Genomic DNA, 17,661 nt, shown 5'->3' with positions numbered 1-17,661 from the left:
TACATCACTTCAATTCAAAATCCCTGAGCTGCTTTCAACAGCTTTCTCCTACAGAGGTATCACAAAAGGATACATTACTGTACAAATTGTATGTTACCCTGGGGGTTGGCTTGAAATGAACTCTGGGTTGAGGAGGAAAAGCATTATCTGTGCCCCACCCCCACCCACACCCCAACTATATCCTACCAAACATATACCATATTCCTAGCCCAGCCCCAACTTTCCCACTTCCCTTACCTTGGCTTATTCTGAGGCAAGGCCTTAGCATCAACTGCAAACATTTTGGAAACAAATATGATAACTGGAGCAGTCTCCTCACTTCCACATTTCATAAAAGCTAAACAAATAGGAAGTAAAAATGTCACTATTTTTCCCATTAGTAAAAAAACACATATTTTTCTGGAAAATGATTAAAATGTTTAGAACATTGCATTATCTAAATGCATCAGAAGTCCATAACTTTTTCTAACTATGATAAGAATTTTAATTAGAAAAGGGTAAGATTGCTAGGAAAGAATAGCAGAGCAAAAGCAAACAGAATTGGCAGAAATAAGGAAGGAAAAGCAAGCAAATTTGATGGGGTGAGGGATCTCATATGAAAGTTAAAGCTACGCAATGAGGTTAAACACCTACTATAAGCACTAATACATTTTTCACTATATCAAGTATAGAAAAAATAGAATTGAGGAATGTTACCAAAGGCCAACAATCAGCAAGGTAGCTTCTTAACAAGATATATAAAAATCAATCGCTTTTCCAATCCCCCACAATAACAAGTTAGAAAATAAAATGGACAAAAATACTGTATTATGATATTAACAAATTCTTAGAAATAAATTAAGATTCAATATTAAGATACCAATTCTCCTTAAATATACAAATTTTAACGCAATTACGTATTAACATATGAACATTTTCCTTAACCTATATTGGAGGTAAAAAACCATTGATTAATGAATTTTTTAAAAACAACTCCATCACCTCACGTTAAAATAATTTGTATATAAAGAATTCAACAGTAAAATTTAAAGAAGAAAAAAGAAAGCCACAGGAAGTAAGAATCAAACATGTATCAGAAGTCTTGCCAGTGGAAGCTTTGAATGAAGAACAGAATGACATGCCCTGACTTATATGTTAAGAGGATCACTCTGTTTTGTCTGCAATATTGAGAAAACACTAACAGGAATCAAGAGCAAAAGCAGGGATACTAGTTGTTTTGTTGTTATTGTTGTCTGACTGTTTTCTCAGACGGAGTCTCATTCTGTCACCCAGGCTGGAGTGCAGTGGCATTATCTCGCTCACTGTAACCTTCGCCTCCCAGGTTCAAGTGGTTCTCCTGCCTCAGCCTCTCAAGTACCAGGGACTATAAGCATGTACCACCACGCCCAGCTAATTTTTGTATTTTTAGTAAAGACAAGGTTTCACCATGTTGGCCAGGAAGTGAAAACATTGGGAAATAGCTGAATTCCGTATTTCAAAGGAAGAATAAACAGGATTTGCTGATGGACTGGATGTTGGAGTGTGAGATAAATATAAGGGCCATTGATGACTCCAAGGTTTTTGGACTGAGTAAATGAAAAGATTGAGGTCCCCCTGAGATGGGAATGACTAGGTGAGCAGGCTTGGGGATAAGATAAAAAGTCCAGTTTGGGATATGTTCAGTTGAGATGCTTCTTAGAAAACACAGTATAGGGGGAGTTCTAGATATCAGTCCAGAGTCCAGAAAACAGACATGCTCTGAAGACACACAATTGTGTGAATTATGAGTATGCAGTTGTCATTTAAAGTCTTGAGATTGGATGAGATTATCAAAAGAGGGAATGCAGGTAAAACAGATGAGGATCAGAGACTTGAACCTTACTTGGGGCACCCCAAAGTTAAAAAGCCAGGGAGATGGGGAGGAATCACAAAAAGACCTTATTAAGTATAAGCAGCCAGGGAGACAGGAAGAAAAGCAGAAGCAAGGGAATGGAAGCAATGGAAGCTTAGAAGTCAAGGGAAGAAATTGTTTCAAGGAGGAGTGATCACCTGCATCAAATGCGAGTGGAAGATCTAGTCCTAATGAAGACTGAAAACTGGTCATTAGATTTAATGAACCAAAAGTCAATAGTTATGCCAAGAACAGCAGTGTAGTGGTTTGGGGGCAGGGTTACAAAAGCAATAGAACTGGAGGAAAAGAATTAGAGAAAAGAAAATACATAGAGACAAATTTCATGGAACCTACGAAGCCCAGAATGGGAGCTTCTTTTCTCATGAGGAGCATGTGTACAGGAAGTCGCTGGTCTCTCATCCTACTGGCTGAGCAAAATGGCTGTAACAAGAAAACCTTTGGGCTGGGGGTGGGAGGCAAAACTGGTGAAATGGTCATTTGTGAAACTGTTCATCTGTGGAAGTGGACATTTGGCAAATTGGCCATTTAGCAAACTAGCCTAGCATTCAGCAAATTGGTCTAGAGCAGCCTGGATGGAGGACAGTCAATGACACGGTATATTCCAACAGGTCCATCTTTCCTTACCTGCTTTCAGTGCTTGAGTTTCTGGTGGAAGAGAGTCAAAGGTTTGTGATCCTGTGCACATCAGTCTCTCCACTCTCTCGGCTGTAATATCAAGGGGACTAGGAAGTTTCTGACACACCATCGCTGAAGTCTGTTGTTAAGGACTCAAAACCTTGAGCCACTGCCTCCCACCAAGGTGAATATTCACTGTATGCTCTAAATATTGAGGTAACAAAGTCTGTCCATACAGAAAATGCCTGTGCTATATGGCAACACTGCTTTATGCATCACATCTCAAAACATGCACACAATTTCAGGGAGTTCACAAACTCTTAAAAGCTCAGAAAGGATCCTCATGACAGATACTTTAACACTGACCCATGGAACAAATGAGAACAGAGCTTAGCAGGTTGGCTATCGGTGACCTTGAAATGAAACAGTTATCTAACACAAACATCTTATTTAAATCTTAGTGTAAACATTTTTATTTTTACAGTTTACTAAATAAACACAAAAAGAATTGTCTTCTTAAAGAAGTTCACTATTAGTAATGTTAACATAAATTAGTATTAGCGTATTAATTATTATTTAATACAGTTTCATGGTAGAACACCAAATAAGCAGAGAAGACTTATTTTGGATTGAATGTTATTTCCAGAGAATTTCCTGGTTGCCATAACGCATTGTTTTTTCTTGCTTTATCAAAACGATTCCATTAAAAACCATTAGAATAAAGGATACCAAGAACAGCATGGGATATGGGTAGCCATTGATTGCAAATGGCATTGATCTGAACTTTAGGGTCTGAATGTCGTGCCTCCCGGGCTCCAATTTTTAATCCTAAAGAAGTCACTATTTTATCAATTTTGTCTTTGTCCCTATAGTAAACACAAGATTGGAGGGCAGAAATGTCATATACACATAAAAACAGGCAGTGGGGAAAAGGAACCCAACATTATTTGGCATATTTTTATCCTAATGTGTTACTTTTTCAAAAAAAGCTAAAAATGATTGAAGGGAATCCTGCCACAGAAAAAGCCTCCTCAACTTCTACTCTTACACTTTGAAGTGAATCCTTCTTTAAGACTTCCCAGGAAGTACTTGTCCCCAATCTCCTCAAGCAGACTATATCAAGTGGTAAAGCAGTCTTACAAATAAGTACTAATAAGTCATTATTCCACCTCAGGAATATCTCAGAAAGTAAATTTACTATAGCAAACTTATACCAGAAAAGTTATTTCCCCACTTCCCCATTAATGACCCTAGCTATCAAGCACCTTTTCTACTTTAATAACTATTTTTTAAACCTGGGTTTGCATAAAAAAAGACCCAATGTTTCTTTCTATCCTTTTATCTCTTCACCTCAGCACTCTATAAAATATTGCTATCCTGTCCCTTCAACATCACCCTTTAGCTGGGTTACATAGACTTCTTTAAATTGCTTCCAAGCCCTGTAATCAACTCATCTGTAGAAGCTCTGTTCACTTTCTCAGTCCATCTCAGCTTTCTGAAGTATGACTCATCAAACTGGAAAGTGAGACAAATTATACTGCCTAAAGATGCCTAAAGGTAAACAATGTCATAAGAGTCTTACTTTTTCAAGACAGCATCATACAAACTCCATATATTTTCCAGGATCAACTGTACAAATAAAGGTTTCTTTCCTTTGGCCTGTACAAAAGAATATATGGGCTCAAATTAAGTTCCTGAACATTTAATAGGCATTTATATATTCCTTCTTGACATGCTTTTATTATCAATATGTTTCATTTCTACTTGAAAATATTTATTCAAAAATACAGTAGATGAAAGTAGTTATAAGAATGCACTAAACAGCCAAAAACCACAATTAATAATAATCCACTGTTCTTTCCTCTGGGAACCATAGACTTTACAAGTGACATGACCATTCGTGGGTCATATTACCATGGCTGCCATCAAACAAATACACACAGCACCCAAGCCAAGAGCTAAAACTTCACTCTGCACGTGCAGGCTCTTTCCATGGACTTCAGTCTAAAATTATGTAAGAAGAAACATAAAGCATTCTTAAACATATTTCTAAAAGTTCACAAGGAAAGGAAAATTTTGAAAACCCAAAAAACTCCATCATTTCTCTTACTAAACTATGCAGAAAGTTACTAGCAAGAGCACCTTGAGGGGTATACTCTCCCATATACATGAGGTGGGATATATTAATAAATTGATACCTCCTTTCTGAAGAACTACGGGCAACAGTATTAAGAAATTAAAAGTCATTGGCTTGGAATGCTCAGTTTTAAAAAAAAGTATCATGAAGACATAAAACTTATCCACAAAGATGTCTATCGTACAATATCAAAACATTTGAAAAAAAACTATGTCCAATCTTAAGAGAATGATTACATAAATCATAGTGCTCTCACAAAATAAAATAACAGAGTGCTTACTGAATTATTTCATATAATCATCATAACTATCCTATGAGATAAGTGCTATTATCTTAATTTTACATATGAAATAACTGAGATAAAAGTCATAGAGCCAATAAGTGGTGGAGCCAAAATTCAAACACAGAGTCAACTCTCAAGGCATGCTCTTTCCCACTTAACTATATTCATTCCCTTTAAAATATATTGTTTATAAAAAAGCTTTTAATGGCAAGGGAAGATGTTCATGATATGACAAAAGCAAAAGGGCAGCTACATTGTATAAACGGCATAATCTCAACAGGGGGATGTATATATCCATGTAAAAAGAATGAAAGAAATTACAAACATCTACTGGCAGTGCTGGCTTCGATTTTGTTGTTTGCTGTGGCTTTATACTTGTGAGTACTTTCTAAAAAAGAAATGTATATGATTTTCAATGAGAATAAATTTATGAAATCCTGGTTTTATATCAAAAAATAAAGCTCCAAGAAAAGTATCCTTTGAGGTTATATGACAGCATTCCTACACCACCTTTACCTATAGAAGAAGGGGTTTCAGGGAGCATCCACCTCTCCCGATCTACACTGCACGATGACCACCAGCATGCAGTGAGATAAGGCTTCAACTGAGACTAGGACAGTGTGAACCATACAGGGATGTCTAGAAGAGACATCTCTTTATGGTGACAGACACAAACAAATGCACGGCACAAAATGTGTGTCTTCAGGTGCCCAAGATCTAAGATTTTTGGTCTTCTGAAAAAAAAGAAAAGTAAAAGCAGTTCTTTGCTGACTATACTTAAAAGGACTAAGAACTCTATATGAACGATACCTGTATATGAGACGTGTAAGCCTTTCCCAATTATACATGGTAAAAATTCCCTCATGAACTCACCTGCATAAATTAAAGCTGAATTACATTTATTAAAGATATTACAGGATAGATTTTCACAGGGCAAGAACATGACCAACAGTCAAAAGGGATATACACCACATTACCTGATCACCCTTCATGATCTTTTTAGCCTTCATATTTATATAGTAATCTCCCCACAAGGTTTTCATAAGAACTTCCTTTTTGATGCCAATTTTTTGACTGTAGATTCTGGCAAAGTGCTCAATTCTGAAAGAAGACCAAATGTTCACGTTATTAATAACGATTAGCATAGGTAACATTTGAACATTTCTGTGACAGGTACTGTTCAAACTTCTTTACACGTGTATTACTAAACTTAATCCACTATCCTACAAAATTTCCCCATTTTACAGAAAAGGGTAATGAAGCACAGAGATATTACGCAGGGGAGAAGTGAGGTGGGACTTTAAATCCAAGCAGTCTGGCTCCAAAGCCCACGTTCAGGTCTATATTAATATGAATTGTAATACATGCTATAGCTTTGTTTCTTCATTTTGCACGTGTAAAACAAGATAAAACTAGGGCCAAAGCCAAGAAAATGCAAGCTCCAGCTGCCCATCACAACTATGCCAGCCATAAAATTTTATTTCAGCTACTCACTGCTGTGACAGTTGCTCACAAATGAAAGAAACTCTTGAGCCACAACCTGCCAAAACAAGTTTTTTATTATCCTAGATTAATGATAAACATACACACACTGACTTAACTCTCATCAGCCCACAGAGAAATCAGTTACCACCATGGCCTCCCGTCACAAGAGGATAGTCAACAGCAACTAACGGTGCTACATATAGCATCTGCATTGTCTGGATAAAGGACCTAAGAAACGCCTTTTCTTTAGAGAACAACCTAATTTAATCTAAGGTTTGAGATTAGAATTTTCAAAGTACCAGCATCTTAAAAGATGCCTGCTCAGGGAAAAAAAAAAAAAAGATATTCCCATTTTTTTTCCACACCATACTGAAAGCCCAACCTAATGCAATCACACAAGAAAAGGAAATTAAAAGTATACTGATTAGAAAATAAGAAATAAAACTATCTTTGTTCACAGGTGACTCTTTAATCACTCCTCCACAAATGAAGACAATGTGAAAGGCTGCCAACCACTGGTAGAGTTCCTATGCCTCAAAAAGAAAGCAGGCTCTGCCTTGTTGCCTAACCAGTGGATCGCTAATAAGAGTCAGGCCTCCTCCTGGCTTCCTGTGTTTCTGCACACCCAGAATGGCGCACAGAGCCTTACTTCCAGATGTTAAGTCAGGATACCCCTATCTCTGCGGCTTTTCATTTATCAACACCCAGTTTTGCTAGGCGGGCTGCAACCTGCCATGCAGATTTGCAAAACCAATTCAGGACCTACAGGCAGGTCCAAGGTCAACACATGGAAGGAAACAATAGGAGGCAACCACTGTGGACTGACTTCCCAGGCATTCTCCAACCTAACTGTAGAAGGGAGCCCTATTCTTTAGCAGTGATGCTCCCTGGGGCCTCAATAAATACAGCTGAAGCTTTGCTCTCCACATTGGCAACTTGGGTCTCTTCTTAGATGGTTAAAACTGGAGCTAATGACTGAGTGATGAACACATGAAACCTGTGACATTTTCTTTCTTTTAAATTTGAATTATTTCTTCACCTGATATAGAACCAATTTTTGTATATCTGTAACTGACACTTACATTCTGACTTTAATTATTCTATTCATATGGTTCATGTCCCTGTCTACTTAACCTGTGAAAATCTCCCCTAAACCATGTGCCTGCAGAGTTCTACTTATAGTTCTATTTTTGTCTCATGTACTTTGTTGTTCTGGTAATTGATAGCTAATTTCTTCACTAGTAAATGTGTCAATTATCTATGCGAAAATGATCCTTATGCCATAATTCATTTACCATAAATCCTATTTTATTGTTAATATTGCCAAACCTCTCTCATTCACATTTGGTTGACATAATCTGATCTAAAGCTTTGGTATTTAGCCTCTGTCCATTACGCTTTATGTTTATCTCTTTTACGTAGTAAACTTCTGGATTTATTTTTTTAACAAAATTTCCTTTCTAAAAAATATCTCCTTAATAGGGGATTTGATACATTTATTGGGGCAATCATTTATTGGTACAACTGTTTTGATCAGTTAGATTTCCAGTGTGGTTTCTATTGTTCCAGGATTTTTTTTTAAAAATGTTGAGTTGTGTTACCCAGACCGTATTATACATTCTTTTATCTTTTATAATGATGTCAGATAAATATCCTGCTCTTAATTCTGAAAGTGGTAAACTTAAAGATTTTTATAAATAAACACTCTAAAACCCCTATCAAAATCATAAATTATAGTAAGACATTTGCCCATTTGCTAGGCTCTTCCAGTCCACCACATAAAATATTCACACATGTGTACACACATGGGCACATAAATCTTTCAAACTCTTGTTTCTTATCCTTTTCATTCTTTTTTATTCCATAGTTACCACAAAATTTGCTTAACACCAACCCATTCCCCATTACTGCTAGTGCTTTTATTTATTTTTGTCATTAAACAGTTACAATTTTTTTTTTTTTTTTTTTTTGAGGCGGAGTCTTGCTCTGTCGCCCGGGCTGGAGTGCAGTGGCCGGATCTGGATCTCAGCTCACTGCAAGCTCTGCCTCCCGGGTTTACGCCATTCTCCCGCCTCAGCCTCCCGAGTAGCTGAGACTACAGGCGCCGGCCACCTCACCCAGCTAGTTTTTGTATTTTTAGTCGAGACGGGGTTTCACCGTGTTAGCCAGGATGGTCTAGATCTCCTGACCTCGTGATCCGCCCGTCTCGGCCTCCCAAAGTCCTGGGATTACAGGCTTGAGCCACCGCGCCCGGCCAACAGTTACAATTTTTAAACACTGACAATTTCTAGCACTTCTCCATTCTTGAATTCTATTTTAATTCCTTTCCTCTACAGAGTAACTGCAAACAAGAGTCTAAGAGACCTGCAGACCGATTTATATTCCAAGACTACTGATCTATTCGTTGCCTGTCTTCATGAATGACAACTCAGTCAAGTATGAAATTACTGAACCACACACCCTTTTGCCCTCCAAGCTACGAAGTGGATTACTATTAACTACAGAATTCTAAGACACAGTTACACAAAGACAAGTAAATCTATTACAAAGGGCTTTTCATTGTCTCTTCTCTCCTGTCCCTATGCTATAAGTTTGGGGATTCAGTTCTATGTATTTAAAGCAAGAACTTAGATTCTTGCTGCTACCCATCCAAGTCAATGTGTTTCTGCTTTTCAGAGCAGACTCTCCCAGATTAACATCAATTAACAGGACAGATTTAGTCAGAAGACCTGGGTTCAGCCTCTAGTCACACTTCTTAATCCTTTCCCACTGCAGAGAGTTTATAGAACCATCCTGCAAATTCTGAAATGTGCTCATTTTCCACTTTTGTGACACACGCAGCTGTCAACTTGGTCTATTCACTGACATTTTAGAGGAAAATGGGAAGGAAAAAGTCTCTGGTGCTTTTATTTTCCACTACTACTTTCCCATAAATTCACATATCAACTTGTTGAGAACAGACACTAGCCGATCTCTAAATCTGACCTTGTCTAATACAGGGGAACATTCATTTATTGGCTGACAGTATCTAAAAATGTCAGAAGTCAGGGTTCTGTAAATTACCCTTATTCTATCCATTCAACTTTCTCCCCATTCCTTTTCCTTCCACAATAAACTTCCCCCAATTTGTGTGACTGACTAAAATTAGCATAAAACATTAAATTACTTATGAAAATCACTGTAAGAAAGGGACAAGCCTCCCACCTTGTGGTTTACTAGCAGAATGCTCACAAATCAGGAAATCAACAGGTCTGACCCTATTACACGACTGAATGAATCACTGTGAATGAATCTGAAGAAAGCCTTGAAATCATCTTAGCCCAATATTCCTGTTTTTTCAGATAAGTAAAATGAGGCCTAGAAAGGTGATAATGACAACCCATCAACCATATATGAAAAGTGCAAATTCTCAGCAGGTTCACAATTTCTATTTTTGTCATATATGCATCACCTCAATTTATTTAAGTCTGGTATGACCTTTCGGGCATCAAATGGACTAAGGTATCTATCATTTATTATAAACAGAAAATTATGATATTATATTACACTGCCCAAGACAAAATCTGGTCAAAGGGAAACTGGAGAACAAGTTCCTGTAAAAAGGAAAATATATTTTAAAAAATGAAGCCAGAGATTTGTTAGGCTACTCCAAGCCTTGCATTCTAGTCAGCTCCTGATCCTTTCTTTCTTTCCAATCCTAAATCATACTGATACATGTTTCATGAAGAGACTCTGTTTTCTCCTAGTGCATCAGTTTTAGTTCTATGATTCCCACAAATTACGTGCAACATCAAGCCCACAACTAAAGTAAAGGTCGTTATGGTCCCACTATTACTTATCCAAACCACAGACATTTTTCTCAAAGTAATAATCTTTTAACTACATTTGGATTTTTTGATTCCACAAGTCAGAAATTGCTATAGTTAAAAAAACGTGATCAATTACCTACTCCATTCTGAAATCTAACGTCACTGTTAACACGGCCTCAGCATGTACAAATCCAGGAGAGGCAGTAAGAAGAAATAAGGATCCTTATACCCCATAGGGCAGACACCAGAGAAGAACCATGTCAAAAAAAAGACAGAATTCAGAGTCAGGCAGACATTAATCTTAATATCAGCCTGCCTCTTATTAGTCGAGTGATGTTGAACAAAATTTACTCAATGTTCTTGAGACTTAGATAATAAATGGTAATATCTATTTCAAAGGAGTGTTGTCAGAATTTGGTAAAATAATTTAAATAAAGTGACTAACTCAATATTTAGCACATGTACATCTTCATTAAACCTAGACCAACTTTTGCTACTGTTGGTATAAAAGTTGATATAAATATATTTGTTCATCTATGTATAAATAACTTTAAGAAGATAAAAAAAACTGACAGGAAATAAACTGAGCTAAGGAATAAAGTGGGATCCATTTGTGGTACATGTTTGGACGAATGGAGGCAAGATGGTGCACTTCCGGGTTCTTCATCCCCCCTCCCAACTCTTCCCGCAGGCGCGAAAATGCAGCCGGCGCCCAGGGAGGGTGCAGACCAACTGGGCATGCGCCAGGTGACGTCAATCCGAAGAGACCAAGATTTACCTGGTCGCACCTGCCGAACGCCCCTGACACGCCCATGCCCCACCTATTGCCCTCCCACTCCTAGAAAATCCACTCTCCGCCATTGAGCCACCCGGACTTCCCAGCTTCCCAGTCCTGTTGGGATGTCGGAACTCCGTGGGAGAGCTTGGGGGAGGGGCACTCTGCCGGCCTTCTTTGCCTGAGGCCGACAGACTTCTTCTCCACACCTTAGGTTACTAAAATAAACTAGCAGTTTTGCGCCTGACCTTTGCCTACTTGCTGGTTCTTTTGTGCTCACTCTGGTGGTCTTAGAAAAACAAGACAGAACACATTTGAATTTACTCAAGAATAAAGTTAAAAATCAATTGTATATAAAATCTGTAAAGAAATGCAAGACTGGCTCAATATTCAAAAACATCAATCAATGTAATATACCATATTAACAAGCTAAAGAAGAAAACTCATACAAATATATTAATCAATACAGAAAAGGTATGTGACAAAACTGGACACATTCATAATAATGACATTCAGAAAAATATTAGGGGACTTCCTCAACTTGATAAAGGACATCTAAAAACAGCCTGCAGCCCTAACATTATTTCTAATGGTGAAAGACTTAATGCTTTCCTCCTAGATCGAGAACAAGGCAAAGATATCCACTCTCATCACGGTCAGTCAAATAGTGCTGAAAATTCTAGCTAATGCAATCAGCAAAAGAGAAAATAGCATGGAGATAGAAAAGGAAAAAAAATACAACAATTCCTATTTGCAGACATGATTGTCTCGCAGCAAATTCCAAAATATCTACAAAGAACTTCAAGTGAGTTCAGCAAGGTGACAGTATACAAGATCAACATATAAAAATTAATTGTATTTCTATATACTAGATGTGTGAACACCAAAACTAAAAATATCACTTATAATCATTCAGAAAAATAAAAAATCAAGTGTAAATCTAACTTAACATGTACAGCACTTGTATGCTGAAAACTATAAAATAATCATAAAATAATTTTTTAAAATGTTAAATAAATGGAGAGGCATAGTGTGAGGCATGAATAGAAAAGATTCAACACAGCAAAGATGTCAAAATTCTCCCCAAATAAACAGGTTTACCAAGCAATTTCCATCCAAATCCTAGCAAGATGATGTGCAGATATAGGTAAGATTACTATAAAATTTACATGGACAGGCAAAGGCCTTGAACGGCAAAAGTAATTTTGAAAAATAAAAATAATGTGGACAGAAATAATCTACCTGATTTCAAGACTTATTAATGTAGCTACACTAATCAAAATTATGTGGTACTGTTGGAAAGACAGACACATAGATTAAAGGAACAGAACAAAACACTCAGAAACAGACCCACACAAGTATGACCAACTGATTTTGACAAAGGCACAAAAGCAATTCAACAGAGAAGAGATAACCTTTTCAACAAAGGGTTCTAGAGTAAATGGAAATTCAAAGGCCCTCTTCTCCCACAAAAGAAAACCTCAACCCAAGCCTCACACTTTATACAAAAATTAACTCAAAATGGGTCACAGACTTAAATGTAAAAAGTAAAACTAAAACTTTTAGAAAAAAATGAGAGACAATCTTTAGGATCTAGAGCTAGGCAAAGAGTTCTTCAACTTGACTCTAAAATCAAGATCCATAAAAAGAAAAAATGATAAAGGACACTTCGGTCAAATTAAAAACTTTGCTCACTTTGATGGCTGGGAGCGGTGGGTCACGCCTGTAATCCCAGCACTTTGGGAGGCCGAGGCGGATCACCTGAGGTCAGGAGTTCGTGACCAGCTTGGCCAACATGGTGAAACCTCGTCTCTACTAAAAGAAACACAAAAATTAGTTGGGAGTGGTAGTGCACACCTGTAGTCCCAGCTACTCAGGAGGTTGAGGCAGGAGAATCACTTGCACCTGGAAGGCGGAGGTTGCAGTGAGTCAAGATTGCATCACTACACTCCAACTTGGGCAATAGGGCAAGACTATCTCAAAAACAAAACAAAACAAAAAAAAAACCTTTGCTCACTTTGAAAAACACTATTAGAGGATATGAAGTCAAACTATAGACTGGGAGAAAATATTTGCAAAACACATATGAGACAAAGGACTACTGTTTAGAATAAAAAAAACTCAAAATTCAGGAGTACGAAAAAAACACAATAAGAAAATGGGAAAGGATGCGAAAAGACATTTCACTCAAGAGGACCTACGGATGACAAATCAGCACATGAAAAGATGTTCAAGGTAACCAGCTATTACGAAAACGCAAATTAAAACCACAATAGCATATTAGTACACACCCAACAGAACTGCTAAAACGAAAACAGTGACAACACCAAACGTGAACATTTGGAGAAAATGGATCACTGACGCATGCGTTGCTGGTGAGAATATAAAATAGTACAGTCCCTCTGGAAACAGTTTGATAGCTTCTTTAAAAACTAAACATACAACTACCGTATGACTCAGCAAATGTACTCATAGGCATTTATTCCAGAGAAATGAAACTTATGTTCACACAAAAACCTACACATGAATGTTTATAGCAGCTTTACTCATAATAGCCCAAAAAGGAAAAAAAAAACAGATGTCCTTTAATGGGTGAATAGTTATACTGGGGTACATCCACACCATGGAATACTACTAAGCAACAGAAAGGAACCAACTACAGTATTAATGCATGCAATAACTTGGATAAGTCTCTAGAGAATCATGCTAAGTGAAAAAAGTCAATCCAAAAAAAATCATATATTTTTTGGTTCCATTTCTATAACACCCATGAAATGAAAAATTTGGAGATAAGATAAATGGTTGTCAAGGGTTAAAAAGGGTTTGAGGGAGGGAAGAAAGTAGCTGTGGCAATATAAGGGCAACGTGAAGGAGTCTTGTGGTGATAGAAATGTTCTGTATATTGATGGCAAATGGCAAAGTCCTGGTTGAGGTTATTGTACTACAGTTCTACAAGATGTTATTATGGATAAGAGGCAGTTACCGGGTAAAGGGCACCAGAGAACTCTGTGTATTATCTCTTACAACTGTAGGTGAATCTATAATTATCTCAAAATTAAAAGTTTCACTAAAAAAAAACAATGACATATAAAATCCACAAAGAGATTTAATCAGATTCAAACAGACTTACCCAAAGCCCCACCCATCTATTGCACTGGTAAACACCACATTTCCCTGTTCTGGAGAGAAGTAAAGCTGAGAATCATCTGTATCGTCCAAGCCAGTGCTCCAGTCATATACTTGCTCTCCTTGTTCAGAATGTGGATTCACTTGGGATTCAGTCTCTCTCTCTGCTCTTTCTTCTAGGACTTTAGAAGTAAAAAGAGTTCCTGTGAGTGCATTAATCTAGGAGAGACGGTGAAATGGCAGAGTGTCATTCAGATGCTTAGCACACTCACGGAAGGATAAACACTGTTTAACCTGTGTTAGGGCTAGAATCATCAGTCAGTTTGGGCTCATTAAGCACACACGAATGAAGGTGGCATTTACAATCAGTGAATAACTTACATGTATCCATTCTTCCTAAACTCAGCATAACTAAATTCTAAGGCTTTTGGAAGGTCATTTTGTGATTATTAGTTTAATGTAAATGTTAATGTCATACCCTTAATTTGTTTTTCAGCACTGAGGCCTACTATCACAAAGTACTCATGATTTCCAACCCCAGAATCCTAGTTTGTAACCTTAGTCCACTGCCTTGCCATTTCTCACATCGGTTGTCTGAAATGTTCACTACCCTCTTCAGGCCCTCTTCCCAACTCCTAATCCTCAACTACTTTCACTCCCAAATAGGCAGTAATCTTACGTCCTACCTCAGAAAGAAAATGGAACCTATTACTCAGATTTCCTTCAAGTGCCCCACATTTCAATCTACAAGCTCACTTATGTCTGCAAATACCACTGACCTTTCTCCTGTCAATGCAGGGCAGGAGTTATTTTACCTGTTCCTATTTCATTTTTTTTTTTTTCTGAGGCGAAGTCTCGCTCTGTCGCCCAGGCTGGGGTGGAGTGGTGTGATCTTGGCTCACTGTACACTCTGCTTCCGGGTTCACACCATTCTCCTGCCTCAGCCTCCCGAGTACCTGGGACTACACACGCCTGCCACCACGCCTGGCTAATTTTTTGTAATTTTAGTAGAGATGGGGTTTCACCTTGTTAGACAGGCCGGTCTTAATCTCCTGATCTCCTGATCCACCCGCCTCGGCCTCCGAAAGTGCTGGGATTACAGGCATGAGCCACCGAGCCCGGCCTACCTCTTCCTATTTCTACAGGGAATGATATCCATCCCTCATTCTTTTTCACTGTTCTGCTTTTATTGTTTCCTGCCTTTAGCAAATAAATATACTCAAGCTGCCCTCATCAATGGCTTTCCACTATGTTGAGGAAAAAATTTCAAACTCTTATGCATGGCATACAACGTTCACCAACATCTAAATCCTATATCCTTTTTCCCATCTCTTATCACTGTTTAACATAATCTAATTCTTCAGCTATAAAACAATTTGTAATCCTTAAATGAAACACTGTACTGTGCTTTTTTTTGCCTTTATGACTTTGCCCATCATATTCCTTCTCTTTTGAATGTCCTTTTCCTGTCTACCTGGCAAACACCTACTTTACTTCCATCTCAAAGTTTCCATTGTACGACTTCTAACTCATTCTTCCCTCTTGACCCAGACTGGGTTAGATGGCCCTTATCTATGCTGTCATATCACACCCAGGTCTTATCTCATTGTTCTCCAAGTATCTCTTTGTCTCCCCTATTATACTGTGAGTTCCTTGAAAATAGGGATTCTGATCTGTCCATCTTATATTCACAATCCCTAATGCACAATGGACATTCGATAATTCATTTATTCAACACATATCTATGAAATATTTGCTGAATAAATAAATGAATGAATGCTTGGGTAAAATTTCCTCTAATGACAGGTAATAAAATACTATAGACAGGTAATAAAATCCTAATATTCCTTCACTTTGGAACCCAGATACATTTTTAAACAAGAGAGCCTATTGTTCAAGCTTTTTATGATGGGTGATTCCAAGAGATGGAAGGGACTGAGAACATGCTTATTCTGTAGCCACTGTTGTAGAATAACACCAACATGTATGAATATGAAGTGGAAAAGTTCACTTTTCTGTAGCAATGGCTCATACCCAGCTCGGTAACTTCCTTACAACTCTTCTTCGAGGCTAAATTTTTTAAATACTAAAAATTAAAATACCTGTTCTAAAATATTCTTGAGGTGAGAATAGGCCTCTTGTGGGGTGAATTTCAGTTCCACTATCAAGCGATCTATCTTATTAATCACTAAAACTGGACGGATGTTTTCAAGCCAAGCTTGTCGCAGAACTGCCTGTGTCTGATAAAAACAGAAAGAAAAATGTAAAACTCATGATTTGAATTAAGTAAAGCACATTAGAAAATACAGATTAATAACCACTCTAGACAATGCCAGTCAGACAAAGGTATTCAATAGGCATTCACAAACTATGTATACAGCACAGTAGCAAAGAATTACAGACAATAAATCATCATTGCCTTTACACAACTGACAGTTATGAAGGATAAATAAGGCCAGGCACGGGGGCTCACACCTGTATCTCAGCACTCTGGGAGGCTGAGGCAGGTGGATTGCTTGAGGCCAGGAGTCCAAGACTAGCCTGGCCAACATGGCGAAATCCGCCTCTACTAAAAGTACAGAAATTAGCCAGGTGTGGTGGCACATGCCTGTAATCCCAGTTACTGTGGAGGCTGAGGCATAAGAATCACTTGAACCCAGGAGGTGGAGGTTGCAGTAAGCCACCACACTAAAGCCTGGGTGACAGAGCAAGACTCTGTTTCAAAACAAACAAAAACAAAAACAAAGTATGTTAAATTAAAGTCGTCATCTCTAAGATTCCTTCAGAACTCTGGTGATTTAACTCCATCACAGACTGGAATGTTACCAAATGTGAAATATAAAACCAATGTTCTGATTGTCAGTGAAAAGCCTAAAGTCAGTCAGTTCCTCCTCTTTCCTCACCCTTAACCATTTAAGTATTTTCTCATCACAATCCATTACCTGTGGACAGACTCCTTCCACAGCATCTACCACAATGATGCATCCATCACAAACGCGAACAGCGGTTGATACTTCTGAGGAAAAGTCCACGTGTCCTGGAGAGTCTATCAGATTAATCAGGTACTCCTCATTACCTAAAACACAATTCGTAAACACACATTGTCAGTTCTCCAGGTATACAATGTTCTTCCTCACGCATTCTAGAATAAGAAAGCTGAAAGCGCCGGGCGCGGTGGCTCAAGCCTGTAATCCCAGCACTTTGGGAGGCCGAGACGGGCGGATCACGAGGTCAGCAGATCGAGACCATCCTGGCTAATACGGTGAAACCCCGTCTCTACTAAAAAATACAAAAAACTAGCCGGGCGACGAGGCGGGCGCCTGTAGTCCCAGCTACTCGGGAGGCTGAGACAGGAGAATGGCGTGAACCCGGGAGACGGAGCTTGCAGTGAGCTGAGAGCCGGCCACTGCACTCCAGCCTGGGCGGCAGAACAAGACTCCGTCTCAAAAAAAAAAAAAAAAAAAAAAAAAAAGAAAGCTGAAAGCTTCTAAGAAAAAACTGAACAAAGCTAAAAGAGTTGAAAGCTCAATCTAGAGATAC

General features: G+C 38.2%; 1 protein-coding gene across 1 annotated transcript; it reads right to left on the bottom strand.

The window, feature by feature from the left end:
* Nucleotides 1–227: 227 nt before the first annotated feature.
* Nucleotides 228–17,216, bottom strand: LOC111527196 (elongation factor-like GTPase 1; the record flags this gene model as incomplete). The annotated part of the gene is made up of 8 exons (XM_026452578.1): nt 228–337; nt 2,516–2,638; nt 3,236–3,372; nt 4,089–4,165; nt 5,904–6,027; nt 14,126–14,340; nt 16,224–16,361; nt 17,064–17,216. Coding segments are annotated over 8 exons (1,071 nt in total), but the record flags the coding sequence as incomplete, so codon positions are not given.
* Nucleotides 17,217–17,661: the final 445 nt, after the last annotated feature.

Source organism: Piliocolobus tephrosceles, unplaced genomic scaffold (genome assembly GCF_002776525.5).
Source record: "Piliocolobus tephrosceles isolate RC106 unplaced genomic scaffold, ASM277652v3 unscaffolded_37576, whole genome shotgun sequence".
Lineage (NCBI taxonomy): Eukaryota > Metazoa > Chordata > Mammalia > Primates > Cercopithecidae > Piliocolobus > Piliocolobus tephrosceles.
Note: the sequence above shows the minus strand (reverse complement) of the source record. Positions and strands in the feature narration are given on the sequence as shown.